This window comes from Notolepis coatsorum (genome assembly GCF_963971535.1).
Source record: "Notolepis coatsorum genome assembly, chromosome: 8".
In the NCBI taxonomy this organism is placed as follows: Eukaryota; Metazoa; Chordata; class Actinopteri; order Aulopiformes; family Paralepididae; genus Notolepis; species Notolepis coatsorum.
Window position 1 is genome coordinate 139,950,287 of NC_140172.1, and position 17,816 is coordinate 139,968,102.

The 17,816-nt window shown below is 48.0% G+C and overlaps 1 protein-coding gene across 1 annotated transcript in view; it reads right to left on the bottom strand.

The window, feature by feature from the left end:
- Positions 1–16,240: 16,240 nt before the first annotated feature.
- The window catches only part of spns3 (SPNS lysolipid transporter 3, sphingosine-1-phosphate (putative)), a gene marked incomplete at its 3' end in the record, with an annotated part of 34,555 nt that continues 32,979 nt past the window's right edge, over positions 16,241–17,816 (bottom strand). Inside the window, exon 12 of the mRNA XM_084320574.1 lies at positions 16,241–16,483. Within this exon, the coding sequence (XP_084176700.1) occupies positions 16,241–16,483 (243 nt within the window). The remainder of the gene's footprint in view (positions 16,484–17,816) is intronic.

Consider the following 17,816-nt stretch of genomic DNA (forward strand, 5'->3'; position numbering starts at 1 on the left):
CACACATCTTTCTCTCTCAGCCTTCACATATCTATCTATGTCATTATTACCCATGTGGAATGCAACCGATTGGATAAATGACATGCTGGTGCTCTAGTGTGACAACTAGTGGCTGAATGTTATCTATAGAACCCGATTGGATAAATGACATGCTGGTGCTCTAATGTGACATCTAGTGGCTGAATGTTATCTATAATGTAGCACCTTTAATACTATTGTTTTATCATTGGTTGACCTTAACTCAATCTGTGCCAACAACGTTTATATACGCGTTTGCTCGACAACCGCTGAACGCCAACCACGTTATTTGGTCCGTTTTCCTTTTTTTCGATTTTAATATTCTATTCAATATCACGGACCTGTATGTTGCCGTTAAAAGGCATACTGGGACCCCGATGGTGCAGTACCAGCCAGAGCCTGCTAGGTGGCAGTATCGAGAGTGCAGTAAACCCTGTTCCAGACCGTGTGTTACATTTAAACCCCTCCGGGTGCTAAATTTAGATGGAGCCAAGTAGATTGCCTCATCCGACCACTTCGAAACGCATCTAGCACACTCGATCCATAAGTTGTGCCAAATTATGTCCGGGACCAGATGGACACCAATACTGGAAATCGCAAGCAGACAATTGGAATATTGTTTTTGGAATACCCCCGACCAAAGGTAAGGACTATCTGACGTCAATTCCAGCTTGATCGTACAAGGTTTTCATATCGATCCAGCTGATCAGCGTGTGTGGTGTTCACAACGAATACCGTTACTGGCAATCTGAGCATCAGAAACGACCCCCCCCCCCCTTTCATGCATTCATGATGAAACATAATACCTATTATATACATTTGATTTGGAAATAGTAGCGTGTCCAGGGATGAAACGACAATGCTTTTAGTAGAATTCATGTAGCGCCCTATAACTCAGCTTTCCAGGAATTAGCCCGGATCACACCGAAACGTTAGGTTATGGCTATAACCAAGTTCTGTTAGTTAGGGGTGACGCTTGGCATCACTACTGCACTCCCTCGCGTACGTGCACGCGTACTGAATAAAATTCCACAAAATATACCTTTAATACCAGTATTAGTCTGACCACACCCCTCATCAGCTTACCTTCATAAGCAGGTGTGTGGTCATCTGCTCTCCTCCTACCCAAGCGTTCACCACAAGGTGAGGTCAAGGGCTGCAGCAGCCGTCTGATGCCAAGCGTCACCCCTAACTAACAGAACTTGGTTATAGCCATAACCTAACGTTCTGTTCCGTTAGGGGCTCTGCTTGGCATCACTACTGCACAAAGGGAGGCCAAGCGGAGCCGCTGGCTGACAAATACACCCCGCTGACAGCCCCCCACAACCATCAGAACAGGGAGGGCCGAGCCCCCCCGACCCCCCCTAATGGAGGGCATCCCCCCTATTAGGGGCTTCACGGGAGGGCGACGGACCCGACCGTGCGAAGAGGCACTCAAGCAACCCAACGCACAGGGTGAGCAGACCGTGGCTTGACCCCACGACTACACCCACGCACAACCCGCATGCCACCCGGGAACGAACGTAGGAAACAACCTCGTCACCGCCCCCAGAATCACGGGATCAAGGGCAAACCCAACCCCGTGGCAAGGCCGTAGCAGCGGAGCGCGAAGGAAGACCCAGACCCACCAAAAGGACTGGACTCCCTGGAATGGGGGCCCGGAGAAGTCCATGATGCCAGCATCAAGACCCCACCAGGTGGGCACCTAGTGACCCCGCCCCCCACATCGCCAGCGTATTCGGACAAAGGCCCCTCAGCCGAGCGGGCCCTGTCCTCCCCAACAGCACACCGCCTGGAACACAGGCCCTGCAACAGGCAGACAGCATGGTCATAACACACAAGAGTTAACCAACGGAAGCAGGCAGTGCACAGGGGAAAAAGACCAGGCAACAGGCTGTCAACCCAAGCCTGGAAACTGCGGACGAGGCAGGCGCCAGAAAGGACAGCTGAAAACAGCCGCCCCGGCGGAAGGGGCGTATGCTGGCGTTGTCGCATAACCAAGCCTTTAAACAGCATGTCAGAAGTGGGATCCTTAGACCACTCGGCCCCTGACAGCTGCCCACAGAAAAAGCCCATACGATCGGCAGACGTCATGAACGTGCAGGGGCACCCTCAACCGGAGAACCGGGAGTTGACACTGCAGCAACACACCAGAGAACCAACCACCCAGGCATTACCCCATGCAATGGTTGGTCCCATAACCCCTCAGGAAAGAAACCCCAAAACACACCTGCGGCACCGCCGCAGCCCGCGTTCCGGTTTCCAACAGGGCTATCCCGGGCCTACGGGTCAACGAGCATTACCCCGGACCGGGCCCGGTGATACGGGGGGCACAGGGTCCCCCGAGGAGGTTAAAACCACCCCAACAGGCCCCTCAGCGCCAAGCGCAAGAGAAGAGCGTAAAAATGGAAGACCAGCCCCAGCACCCCACACTCGGTATTCCCAGGAGGTCACCCAACCAAGTACCAACCAAGACCAACCCGCACAGCGGTCGAGATCCGACGAGATCGGGCGCGTACAGGTCGGCACGGCCGTAAGCCATTACGACAGTGCAGAATACAACGCACCTAACAAGGGTCCCATAACGCTCAACCCTGTGACACCCGGACCGACCTAGCATTTTTCCCCCTGAAAAAACCCCAAGTCCCTCAGGGTACCAGAACAGCAGATCTGCATCCCCAGCGGACAACGGGTGCAACTGATCTGGACCAGCGCGACCAGAACCAGTCCCGTGCCCTAATCACGCCGACCTGCCAACCCCAGGAGAAGGGGCAGATATGCGTGTTGATCCCAACATAAAAAAGAAGGCGCCACCCAGACGTGTCGGCATGAACCGCGCCCGGTGGCCCACCCCTAGGGCGTGAGACCCTTCCCCATATGTCCAGACCCATTCCGTCATCATCTCCTGACATGAACGGGAACCCATCGACAACCACACAGGGTGTCGGAAGAGGAAAAACCCCCATCCCAATTGCTCCATAAAAACGCTGTTTCACCCAAGCAATCAAGGCGCGCTAGTCAGCCAATGGCCCAAAAAGCACATCCTGAGCTAGCACTATGTGTGCGTTTGGACATACCCACATCAACAATAGGCCGTTTAGACCACCATATTGAATCCCCAAGACGCCCAGGGAAACGACAAGAGGGGCGAGATGCAATCAACTCCATGAATGAATGAATGAAAAAAATTTACCCAACAGACTGCAGAAAAGGGTACAACCCAGTACGGCAATACACACAATAGGTTAAGGGGAGGTAGACCTGAGAAAGACGTTAGTCTTGTTTCCATCAGGGACCCTCATTTCCAATCCATCAAGACACATTCAACTCTTTATAAAAATAAAGAAAAGGCATCACCCGTATGACCCAACTGCACAGCTGGGAGTAAAAACCCTGTGTTTCACATGATTTCAATCCAGTCACTCCTTTTAATCAGAGTGTAAGACCAGACCCTCCCAGAAACACCTTCCCACATGAGACTATGGTCAAGAAAAAGATATGTAAACTGTGAGACACGTGACCAATTGACTCAAGTTTGACACATAAACCGGGCGCAGCAGGACTGTGAGCCCTGCGCCCAACCTCGACATCTTTAAGACACCAGCTCATGGAAGGCGTCGCCATAGCAACAACGCTACAACGGGCGGGGAAAACCTACCGGATCCTGTCATGTAACAGGAGTCGGTAGAATACCCCTTCCCCCCCCCCCCCCCCCCCCCCCCTGCCAAGCACTGGCCTGGCCCTGACTGGCTCAGCAGAAGAGATCAAAAATCCCCTAAACCAATCAAGTGGGAAAGGAGGGGTTTATCCGACACCCTCTCCCGAAAACACACCCTTTATCCCTACACACAGAAAAACAACCGTAGCCATCTTGAAAAACCTCCGGTAGAAAGCAAAGCATAGCGAAGCTAATACAATGCCCGCTACCCACAAAAAGTGTAAAAGGTTTTACAACAAAACACAAGTCGCCTGTGCGTGAATCCTATACCCGTTGCCTATGTCATACATAGGAAAAAACGCTGAACGAGAGTAAACGGCTAGGCCGTGAAATGTGTGCGTACGAGTATTACTGCAACTAACAACACAGCATTGTGAAAACACATATACTTAGTTAAAGCAATGGAATAACACCAGTTCTAACTGCATGTGGAGCATCAAGCTAAATAGAACATATTACCGAGTGTACGTTGCAGACCTTGCTTAACCTCGTAACACAACACAACTCACCCCACAACGTAAAAAAGGGCAGATTCATATATACACAACCCCACCATATGATTTGTTTGAAGAAACACACAGTTTGTTCGGCCAAAACACAGTCCCCCTCCATCGGGGAATTTTTTTTTTTTATTTAATAACTAAATATTGTCAAGGCACAAAATCATAGAGGGGCCGGGGAGGGTGTAGGAGAGGGGACACAGAGGGGAAAAAGTCACTCCTAACGGCGTCTGCCACCTCGCGCCGCTCGAGTCTTGCCACCCCGGGGAGCCCCGGAGGGACGGTAGGTTACAGTCTGCTGGACACGACGTTCCCTACCGTCTCCTCCGGTCTGGGATGGGCCGGCGGTGGCAGAAGCGCCGTTTCGTCCCCTGGCCCTCTTGGCAGGGCCAGCAGCGGCGGCGGAGGCAGTGGTAGCGGCGACGGAGACAGCTCGATGTCGCGGAAGCCTTCTGCCTCCACCGGCAAGAACGGGAGGCGGAAAATGGGGTTGGAGGATGGATCTCTCCTCTGCCATCTCTCTGCATGTTGAGGACATCAACCGCAGGGCCTTCCCGAACAGGCCAGCGTCGGAGAGGGCGGCCGTCAGAAGAGCTCTCTTCTTCTCTGGCACACGGGCCTGCTCCAGCCAAAGGTGACGCTGGCCCAGGGTGGCCAGGGCGCGCACTTTCCCCATGGCTATGGCCAGCACCTGGGAAAGATGCAGGACAGCTCCCGCAGCCTGGGTGATCTGATCGCAGTTCACCTCGGTCAGATCCGTGCCGCCCGTCATTATCCCTGATACAAATCTAGCCAGGTGGGCGATGTTAGACGCCGCAGCCAGCGATTGTGTACCAGCGATAAATGACTGGTCACCCCAATAAGCCAATTGCCTAGCCGATTTCCCCTGGAGGACCGGCTTGCATAGTGGTTCCCACACCATATCCGGACAGAGGAGCGCGGCCATCGGACTGTCAAGCCGAGGCACGCCCTCCCCCATACCTTTGACCAACCCTGCTACCCGCGTAACTGGTACGTAGGTAGGAGTTAGTCCCATGATACAACATGGGACTAACATACATACACCGGGCTGGTGACAGGCAACATGGAAGAACACAAGATGGCAAGATACAACGTCAGGAGAGCAGTAATAGAGGCAAAACGGCGTTACAGGGATAAAGTTGAACTTCAGTTTGAACAGGCTGACTCTAGAGGCATGTGGCAGGGCCTCAGAACAATGACAGACTACAAAGGCACCCCCCTCAAACTGAACAGTGACATCTCCTTAGCAAATTATCTCAATTCCTTCTATGCGAGGTTTGAGGCTGTGAATAACAACACCAGCCTACAAACCACGGCAATGGGGGGGGGGGGGTCTGCTGATGGAGACTCAGTGTTCAGGGTAACAGAGCATGAGGTGAGACGGATCTTTAAAAAAGTGAATATCAGGAAGGCAGCAGGACCGGACGGCATCCCCGGCCGCGTCCTAAAAGTCTGTGCCGACCAACTGGCCCCGGTATTCACTGACATCTTCAACCTGTCCTTGGAACAGGCTGTCATCCCCACCTGTCTGAAGAAGTCCACCATCATCCCTGTACCCAAAAAATCTACGCCCGCTTGCCTCAACGACTACCGCCCTGTAGCCCTCACCTCCATAGCCATGAAGTGCTTTGAGAAGCTAGTGAAGGGCTACATCTGTTCCTCCCTCCCCATCAACCTGGACCCTCTGCAATTTGCATATCGCCCCAACAGGTCCACAGAGGACGCCATAGCCCATGTGCTGCACACAGCAGCATCACACCTGGACAAGAGGCAGGGGAACTATGTGAGAATGCTGTTCATCGACTACAGCTCAGCATTCAATACCATAGTCCCCTCCAAACTCATAGCCAAGCTCAGGGACCTGGGCTTGAACTATGACCTCTGCCAGTGGGTCTTGGACTTCCTGACGGGCAGACTCCAGGTGGTAAGAGCCGGCAACTGCACCTCCTCATCCATCACGCTCAACATAGGGGCCCCCCAGGGCTGTGTTCTGAGCCCCCTCCTCTACTCCCTGTACACACATGACTGCGTAGCACAGCGGAACAACAACACCATCATCAAATTTGCTGATGACACAGTAGTGGTGGGCCTGATCTCTGCCAACGACGAAAGGGCCTACCTGGAAGAGGTAGAGAACCTGTCACAGTGGTGTCAGGAGAACTGCCTCTCCCTGAACGTCAGCAAAACAAAAGAGATGATTGTGGACTTCAGGAGGTCGGGGGTCAAGGACTACAGCCCCCTCAGCATCGACGGGGCACCGGTTGAGAGAGTGAACAGTTTCAAGTACCTCGGAGCCCACATATCCGAGGACTTGACATGGACCACACACATTGACAGTGTTGTGAAGAAGGCACGACAACGCCTCTACTTCCTCAGGCGCCTAAGGAAGTTCCAAGTCAGTCAGAAGATCCTTAGGAACTTCTACTCATGTACAATAGAGAGCATCCTGACCGGCAACATCACCTCCTGGTTTGGGAATAGCACTGCACAAGACCGTAGCAGACTACAAAGAGTGACACGTTCAGCCGAACGCACAATTGGAGGGGGGCTTCCCACCCTCCAGAACATTTACAACAAGCGGTGCAAGGGGAAGGCTAAGAGAATTATTAAGGACTCGAGCCACCCGAACAACTGCCTCTTTGAACTGCTGCGGTCAGGCAAGCGATACCGGAGTCTTAAGGCGAGCACAGAAAGACTCAGAAGAAGCTTCTATCCCCAGGCCATCAGGCTGCTAAACGAACAATAATCACTATGCAACAACCATCAAATGCACACAGCACACACACCCACACGCACACACTCACTCAAACAAACAACACACTGCAGTACCCACTCTCCACACTTTAGATCACACAAACACACTTACACTTTATATTTATTGATAAAGGATTTGCACTACAACTCGTACACCTACTGTGAATTGTACCTAAATTGCACCTCGTCCCATTTCTCCATTTCTGCCTTGCACTATATAGTATTGTATATTAGTACACTGCACAGTATTGTATATTGTATGGTAACTACGTCTATTCTGCATCGAACATTGTACATATGTCTAAACTGAACACTGTGACCTCATTTTTTTTACTCTAATTTTACTATGTTATTTTATTTCATACTTATCTTGTCTTGCACAGTCTCTGGAGCGCAACAGTAAGAAGCATTTTGTATAAAGGTATTCTGTACTTCTGTATGACAACTATTAAAGAAACTTGAAACTTGAACTTGAACTTGATGTTGGTCACCGCCTGACCCTGACGAACATAGGCCCCCATCGATGGGAAAAATGGGTAGACAACGTCCACCCCTCTCACTGGGGGACGCTGCCAGGGATGGCCTATGAGGTCATCAGGGACAGGTGCAGGCAATGGCAGCGGCAGCGGCACACCGTTTGCGGTGGCGGCTACCGCCATGAGCTCGGGAAACAAGGCCCGCAGTTCCCCCTGCGAACCTTCCTCCACCGACCCCGCATCCCTCACATACAGCAGGCTGCGACTGGTCAAGGAGCCACAATCCGATGTGGCCGACAGTAGGGCATCCTGCCGATGAGGCCAAGGTGGTTCCTCGACATCCTCGAACAGGGCGCCCCATGGAGCCATTTCCCCCCCCTCCGGGGTCTCCTGAGGAGGGATACTCTCCTCCACGGGGCCCTCATACAAAAATCCGTCCGCCTCGTCCATGAAGTCCTCAGTCTCCATCGGAAATCCCGAGCCGGACGCATCTTCGCTGGTCTCCAGCAGCTCCCCAAACCCATGCCGTTCGCGTCTGCACGCCACCATCTTGCGACGCGAGCGAGCAGACGTGAAAAGTTTGCGTCGCAAATCCTCTGGCTCCAAAACAACCCCCCGTTCACCAACGGGCGATTCCCCAGAACCAGAGGAACCAGAGTCGAGATCAGGCCATCGCCGGAGCGACGGCACCGAACCCTCGGCTCTTCGGTGAGGAAAACTATCCACCGGCAGTCTCCCGGGCTGGGTCGGCAACCACGAGAGTGGCAACAGCCCAGCACCGAGGCGCACGATGGAGGCGGGAATGGAGAACCGGTGGTGAAGAGTAGGTCTAGCGGGTCTACTCTCCGCGGAATACATTATGACCCAACCTTTTCTTGTACAACAGATGTGAGAGAAGAAAAGATTAAGCACAATGTAAACCAGTCACAACTCTTTTCAACTAACAACACGTCAAGTGGGGTACTACCGAGGCACTTCCTTGTGGTGAAAGCGAGAAGGAGGAGAGCAGGTGACCACACACCTGCTTATGAAGGTAAGCTGATGAGGGGTGTGGTCAAACTAATACTGGTATTAAAGGTATATTTTGTGGAATTTTATTCAGTACGCGTGCACGTACGCGAGGGAGTGCAGTAGTGATGCCAAGCAGAGCCCCTAACGGAACAGAACTATACTTATATTCACGTGTGAACGTATACATGAAAAAATTTATTCTTTTTTGCATGTTCAACGGAAGATACTGAGTGTCAAAAGACCATAGTATTGTCTACATAGCTATAATATAGAATATAGATATAGCTCTACAAACAAGGTGACGCACCCCTATCTTTAAAGCGTGGCCTAGCTAGAACTGGATGAGGAAAATGGCCGGTGCAGAATGAGTTAATGGAAGAGCATTACTAATCTCAACAGGTACTTAACATGTAGGCTTAAATCTGCTATAACCTACACAGAAAAGGAGAACATGAGCACATGTACAAAACAAATCTTAACCTCATAACGTGCAACCTTGCTCTCGTCAGCGATATGGCAGGCAAGTGTCTTTTTACAGGCCGCGCATCTAATGACCACGTCTGACTGTATACGCTCTCGAACTGACCAATCACCGCTGATGGCAAAAATGATTGGTCAACGTTGTAGCCAACGAGCGTCCGCTTCCAACGATACCCCACGTGGGGAATGCACGGTTTACTATAACCTTTCTCAAGCACAATTTTTTTAATGTATTTTTATCAAATTCGGACCTGTACTACATAAGACTTCAGGCTATAAAACCACAGTGTTTTCCAGCTCATACCTCTATGCTGGAACTTAAAAACAGGAATCTGGCAACCACTAAAGAGAAATGTGAGTACACAAATTCAAGTTCAACTCAAGTTCAAACCTCTGTTACTCTATTTCATTAACACTAAAAGTGATTATCCCTTATTCAGAATGTTACCTTTCAAAAGAGACCAGGCTCATGCATGTCTTAGTATAAAGCTAAGCTTTGCAAAAGAAGTATGCAGTCCCCAAAAACAAAAATTGACACTTTTTGGCCCATCTGTTAACACTTTGAGTGCCACGGGCGCGTTTTGTCGTTAGTTCATGCCGACTGTTGAATGCCACCAACGCTATATAGCGTTTGTTTGTCGTATTTTTTTTTATTAGCAATTTGAATTCATATTTCATCAATCGAGCCTCACGCTAGTGCTCCAAACCCTCTCTGAGCTCCATTGGGAAAATACCGCCCCCTATCGTCTCTCCCTGTGTAACTGCACCCCATTGTATTAGACTGACAGGGGGGGGGGGGGGTCCAGCCTCCTCATTTTACTTTTCCGTCAAGCCATCTGAAGAGACCGAAGTGTTCGCCGAGCCGCAAAACAACGTGGAATACATATTTACAGTACCCAACGCTGAATCAATAAACGCGATCGATATTTGGAATGGCGATCAGGAATTGGAATAATCTTTTTGGAGAACATCTGATCTTAGGTAAGCAATTTATTTGACCAGTCTTGGGGTAATCGGATCTATTTTCACAGAGATATCAACGTTTGCCCCATGTGTGTGTGTGTGTGTGTGTGTGTGTGTGTATGTGTGTGTGTGTGTGCGCGCTGATCAGGAAATGAGAGAATATATTTTTCAGATCGCTTCTCTAGCGTGCATAAGTACACATATACTATCGATAATCTAGCGTTTATTTGAAAACGATTCATAAATAGGCCGAAAAATGACAACGTTTTTTGTGTATTCCAGAACATTCCAATAAATGCCGTTTATCACGGAATCTATATATTTTCCTGAAACTTTCAAGCAAACAAGGGCTTTTCAAAATGCTATAAAACGGAAATGAACCGATTAAAAAAACAATCCGTTTTGACAATGTTGACTGCAAACAAGTCATTGATAAGCAACGTGCAGATTAGACACATAGCCATAATTTAAGACAGAGATTATGCGTTCACAGCGCTATCATTGAAGTGGGTGGTGGCATTCAACCATGTTTTACCATGTTAACAAGTGGCAACCAAAGTGTTAAGAGGTTAAATCAAACTCGCCCAAACTCACTCAAACCAGTCAGAAGCCTGCCAAGTAGCGTCTTTCCACCAGTAAATGGCGCCATTGCCTATTACTCATTTCAGAACCGATGAGAGCGAACAGTGTACACACACTTTGGGCCCATCCTAATTCCCTTCTCTTGGCCCTAGCCCTAGTTTTGGAGTGCCCTCGCCTGGGTAGTGACCAGGGGCGGGGCTAGGGGGTGGCTACTTGGGCTCAAGCCCTGAATGTTTTCTGAAAAGCCCCGAATCTATTAAAAAAAATAAAAATAAAAAATTCATCATTGTTACAAGAAAATATGTTTGCACTAGATTTAGCAGAAGCTAATTTCCATCTGTGGTCTATCCAGCTGCTAACTGTATTTGAGTGAGTTAAGTCTTGGTGTTATGGTAGACTCAGACCTAAGCTTTAAATCACAATCAACAAGTTGACAAAAACTTAATTTTTCCACCTTAGAAACATAGCTAAAGTACGGCCATTTATAAATCAAAAGGACGCTGAAAACCAGATCCATGCCTTTATCTCAAGCCAACTCGACTACTGTAATGCACTCCTTACCGGCCTCCCGAAAGAATCCGATGATAACTATTTTATTGCAATGCACTATTGCATTATTTTATTCTATTTTACTAACTATTTTATTGCACTGCACTATTTTACTTTGTATCAGTGAATCATAGACGCCTGGCCATAAGAGCATTCGGAGCATCTCTGCTCTCCCACTATTGAACTTGGGGGAGAAAGGTATGCTCTTGCTCCACCACTTTTTGATCATATGAAAAATATGATATATCCGCCCCCAATATATAAATCTAACCATAACTACGTTATGGTTAACTGAGTTTTATAGTGAAAAGAGCAGCTTTATTGGTCAAGATTGAAGGCTCTATATTGCAGGAAATTGCACGTACAGGTTCATTAAATAAAAAAGAAAACCTGCCGTGGAGGGTTCCAAACCACCCATTGCCTGCCATTTTTTTCTTTTCTTCTAGTCACAGATCAATAATAAACATTATTTTGATTAAGCACTGATGTCCCACACTGTACTCACGTGGATAGTTAGATACGCGTCTTATGCATTTAGTTTGTATATTGTATATTTAGTAGTGTTTGGTCTTTATTCTTTTTACTTTTCTTTTTTTTTTACTATATGAAGCACAATCTCAGGAGGCTCATACAGAACCAAGCATTTCACTGTAATGTACATTATATGTGACAAATAAAACAAAAGTTGAACTTGAGATACAGTACGTGTCTTATACTGTGGGACTCACATACAGCGCCTCTCTGTTCCTACGACGACGTGTTGGTGTTTCCATGTAACTTAGCTAGCTGACTTAGCTGAGTGGCAGTTAACCAGACCACCGCAGTCCGCAGGTTACTTCTGCATTTTATAAACTGCCCTGTGGCTGTGGTCATCAGCAACCTGTGGGTACTGTAGAAGTGGTTAACCTCAGGGTACAGAGAGGGACCCGTATTCGTTAGTGTGTGTGTACAGGACGTGCCTTCTCCTTTTCTCTGAGCCGAATATATCCCTGTGTGAAGTCCGTAGACGTCAGAAGGACCTTGTGACTTGGTGTCACTACTCTTCTGTTCTCCGGACATTTTCAAAATGTAGCCCAACTAGTCACGGCAACACTGAAAATACCATCAAACTACTGCGATACTTTTCCCATAAGGGGACACTAACTTGACTTGGAGACAACTAGTTTATACCTACCTGCTGCATTCACTGTGTACAACTGCCAGGGGTGTAAAGTACTTGAGTAATTGTACTTCGTTACAATACTTAAGTACTGTTTTTGTACTTTACTCAAGTATTATTAGGTTTTCTATACTTGTACTTTTACTCAATTACATTTCAGAGAAAAAAAACACTTTTTACTCCTTACATTTAAAATGCAGACCTATAAGTACAAAGTACAAATCTCGCAGGTCCAACACTTTTAATTAGTATATTTGTTTCTCTGGCCGAACTAACATTAACGTTATTGATCCTGCGGCCACACTTTATTTAAAAACAGCCAATCAAATCCCCCTCAATGGAAAATGAACCCGCCCATACCCATGCTGATTGGTCCTTGTGCAAGACTCGAAAGTGGGAATCTTTGATTAAACACCTGCTATCAGAAGAATAGACATTCAGAAAAAAGGTTTTTTAATTTTACTTTTTAGTACTTAAGTACTTTTAAAAGTAGAAACTTTTTTACTTTTACTCAGGTGTGTTTTTAGCCAGATACTCTGACTTTTACTTGAGTACTATTTTGAGACGGTACCCATACTTTCACTTAAGGATCATTTCTGGGTACTTTTTACACCCCTGACAACTGCCCTACACGGTACTCATAGTCATCATACCTACCTACCTACTGGCTCAAGATTATACATTTTCTGTTCTTTTACCAGTTTCTTTTACCAGTTTTATTTATTCTATATTTCTCTTACTCTGTTACTAGTTTGTGTTCTTTTGACTCCTTGCTAGCTTTAGTCTCGGCTATTTTCTTTTAATTCTTTCTTCTTTTACTCTTGCTAGTTTTTATGTTCTTTCAAAATTTAGCGCTTTGAGATTTGTGTGTGTGTGTGTGTGTGTGTGTGTGCATGTGTGTGTGTGTGTGTCTCTGTGTGTGCGTGTGTGCATGTGTGTGTGTGTGTGTGCCACCCCTTCTGCGTCCGCCCGCCCCTGTAAACCACATTACCGGTGGTGTTATTGGTAGATGCCGGTATGCTGATCCGTGGGGGAATTTGCGGACGTTCAGTATTCAGGAGGAGGAGGAGGAGGAGAGGAGGAGGAGGAAGAGGAAGAGGAGGAAGAGGAGGAGGAGAGGAGGATGAGGAAGAGGAGGAGAAGGAGGAGGAGAGGAGGAGGAGGAAGAGGAGGAGGAGGACAAGGAGGAGGAGGAGGAGGAGGAGGAAGAGGAGGAAGAGGAGGAGGAGAGGAGGAGGAGGAGGAGAGGAGGAGGAAGAGGAGGAGGAGGAGAGGTATACATCTGACAGGAAGGGAGGTGCATAGAGACTGAGCAGCCTGGAGGGGAGGGGGAGGGGGGGTTACAATGGTAGTCTTTGTCCAGCAAGGCGGGTGGGGGGGAGGGGGGCGGGGCTCCTTGAGTGAGGATCACGCTGGCTGGACACTCCGGCATGACTGGTGTCTGGCACTGCACAGTAACACACACTGACTCCAGATCAGCCTCTACTGCTAGAACAACACAGTAACACACACTGACTCCAGATCAGCCTCTACTGCTAGAACAACACAGTAACACACACTGACTCCAGATCAGTCTCTACTGCTAGAACACAGTAACACACACTGACTCCAGATCAGCCTCTACTGCTAGAACACAGAGACACACACTGACTCCAGATCAGTCTCTACTGCTAGAACAACACAGTAACACACACTGACTCCAGATCAGCCTCTACTGCTAGAACACAGTAACACACACTGACTCCAGATCAGCCTCTACTGCTAGAAGACAGAGACACACACTGACTCCAGATCAGCCTCTACTGCTAGAACACAGTAACACACACTGACTCCAGATCAGCCTCTACTGCTAGAAGACAGAGACACACACTGACTCCAGATCAGCCTCTACTGCTAGAACACAGTAACACACACTGACTCCAGATCAGCCTCTACTGCTAGAAGACAGAGACACACACTGACAGTGACTCCAGATCAGCCTCTACTGCTAGAACACAGTAACACACACTGACTCCAGATCAGCCTCTACTGCTAGAACACAGTAACACACACTGACTCCAGATCAGCCTCTACTGCTAGAACACAGTAACACAGACACTGACTCCAGATCAGCCTCTACTGCTAAATGGTAAATGGCTGCTTTTTTATATAGCACTTTTATCCAAAGCGCTTTACAATTTGTTACTCACATTTTACCCATTCACTCACACATTCACACACCGACGGTGGAGGCGACCATGCAAGGTGACAACTTGCTCATCGGGAGCAATTAGGGGTTAAGTGTCTTGCTTAAGGACACATCGACACCCTGCCCGGGAGGAGCGGGAATCGAACCGGGAACCTCCGGATTGCCAGACGACTGCTCTACCTCCTGAGCCACCCTACTGCTAGAACACAGAGACACACACTGACCCCAGATCAGCCTCTGCTATAAGTATAGAGTATAATAAATCAACAAATGACTTGGGGTATGCAATCGTCAAAAAAAAAGCCCCATTTTTGCCCGATCCTTAACTTAACTCAATCAGCGCCAGACCAGAGGATAGTCGGGTTATCTCGCCACCCGTTCAGCGCCAGACCCAGGTAATGCCAGGTATAGTCTGGTTTTCATCGTTATTTCTATCATTCGATATTTCTATTCATTACAGGCACACGGCCTCTGGGTTAACATGGGGAATCATCCTGAGAATGCCAAAGTGCAATACCGGCCGCATCCTCCCAGGTGGCAGTATCGAGCACCCTTTGAAACCTAATATCTTGGCCTGTGCAACGTTCAAATGTCTCCGGGTGCACTTTTCTTTGTCAGGCAAGGCGAGCGGGTATCCCGATCGCATTGAGAAGCGTCAAATCCCTTTAAAAAAAGTGTATTTGGCCAGGCCGTCTTCTCATACAGAGCATCCCACCAATGGAACTCAATTCCTCAAACAATTAGAGTGTCCACATCATACCATTCATTCAAGTGCAGGGGTAGGGAATGGCTCATTGAAAACCAGAACTGTCAACGCTGAGGTGTCTGTGTGTGTATGTGTGTGTGGATATGGTGCGTCTGTCTATGTCTGGGACTCATAATATATCATGATGTGCTCTGTCCTTGTGTCCATGACTGTATTGTGACCTGTATCCCTACTATGTCTATGTGCTTTTGTTGTGTTTTTATTCTAATGTTATTTATCTTGATTTTATTCTGATTTGATTTTATTCTGTTTTTATTGATAACCCTTTTTTTACACAGGATTTTAGCCTGTACCTTCTGGCAGGGGGACTGCCAATGGAAATTAGCCTTTTGGCTAAAATTGGGTGCATTTACATTTGTAAAATGTTTTATTAATGTACACTGTCCCCCTTGAACAAATAAAGTAAACCTAAACTTAACCTAAATGCCCCCGATGCATCGTGTCCATCCGACACGATGGACACCAATACTTGGACTCGCGATCAGACAATTGGAATATTATTTTTGGGGTCCCTCCTAGTGAAGGTAAGGACTATATGATATCAATCCTGCTTTGATCCAACCATGATTTCACCTCGATCGCAATGTGTGTGTGTAACGTGTGTAACGTTACTCCACAACGTATGCCGTTGGTGAAGATCAAAGCATAAAAAAACGACCCCCCCCCCTTCATCCATTCATGCTGGAACATAATACCTATTATATACATCTGATTTGGAAATAGTAGCGTGTCCAGGCGAGAAACGGAAACGCTTTTAGTGAAATTCACGCTTTGCTGCATATCGTATTTTTCTGGGATTAGACAGGATCACTCTAAAACTATACATATATTCACCACGGTATAACACACGGACGTATTGATGAAAACATTTATTCTTTTTCACATATTGAACGATAGATAGTTGATGTCAAATGGGCCATAGTATTGTATCCATAGGACCATAGCTATAATATAGAATATATATATAGCCCTGCAAACACCGCCACTTATTCCTATCTTTTAGAGCGTTGGCATGGTAGGAACAAACAATGCTCAAGTCAGTGGCGTCCAATGAGTTAAGCGGTTAAGGGGGGGAGGCTGGGAGGAGGGGGAGGAGGAAGAGGAGGAGGAGGAGGGGTCACTCTACCTCCCACCAATAGCTGAGCTGCCTTTCTGTCCTTGGTGATGTAAAGGGACGACATGAGGAAGAAGAGCCCGCCCAGCACCCCCACGAATGGGCAGATGAGGAAGCTGTACTCCAGGCTGTGGAAGCTCCAGTCCGCGGAGTCCGGCTTGTATTTGCTCAGAGCGTCAGAGACCTACAGGGCAGTGGGTACAAAAGAAAGAGGCATTATATTAGGTATATTATATACGTATGAAGTATATCACGCCATGCATACCTTATGCCTACTGTATACTTACTTAATCGTAGCATATTATATTTAGATTATAGCATCTATTGTAACTATATTTATTGTAATGCAAATAGGCATACATGCCCTCATCTGCACCTTGACTTATTTACACTGCCTACTTGCTCATATGCGCATACTCAGAGTTAATTATATTGTTATATTGTTTACACTGCCTATTTTTATTTACATTTTTACATCCCCACTGTACTATAATTTTATGACCTGTATCATGTCTTCCACTATCACCATGTACCTGTACCTCCTCTCCCCCTCCCTCATGCGGCTATGATGCCTGAATTTCCCCAAGGGGATCAATAAAGGAATATCTTATCTTATCTTATTATGGTAAATGGACTGCATTTATATAGTACTTTTATCCAAAGCGCTTTACAACTTATGCCTCACTCCTCACATTCACCCGTTCACACACACACACACTGACGGCGGAGGCGACCATGCAAGGTGCCGACCTGCTCATCCTGGGAACAGTGTCTTGCTCAAGGACACTTTGACACACTGCCGGGAGGGGCCGGAGTCGAACCGGGGGGAACCTTCCGATTACCGGGCGACCGCTCTACCTCCTGAGCCACTGTCTCTAGACCAGCTCTACCTCCTGAACCACTGTCTCTAGACCAGCTCTACCTCCTGAGCCACTGTCTCTAGACCAGCTCTACCTCCTGAGTCACTGTCTCTAGACCAGCTCTACCTCCTGAGTCACTGTCTCTAGACCAGCTCTACCTTCTGAACCACTGTCTCTAGACCAGCTCTACCTTCTGAACCACTGTCTCTAGACCAGCTCTACCTCCTGAGTCACTGTCTCTAGACCAGCTCTACCTCCTGAGCCACTGTCTCTAGACCAGCTATACCTCCTGAACCACTGTCTCTAGACCAGCTCTACCTCCTGAGCCACTGTCTCTAGACCAGCTATACCTCCTGAACCACTGTCTCTAGACCAGCTCTACCTTCTGAGCCACTGTCTCTAGACCAGCTCTACCTCCTGAGCCACTGTCTCTAGACCAGCTCTATCTCCTGATCCACTGTCTCTAGACCAGCTCTACCTCCTGAGCCACTGTCTCTAGACCAGCTCTACCTCCTGAGCCACTGTCTCTAGACCAGCTCTACCTCCTGAACCACTGTCTCTAGACCAGCTCTACCTTCTGAGCCACTGTCTCTAGACCAGCTCTACCTCCTGAGCCACTGTCTCTAGACCAGCTCTATCTCCTGAGCCACTGTTGCC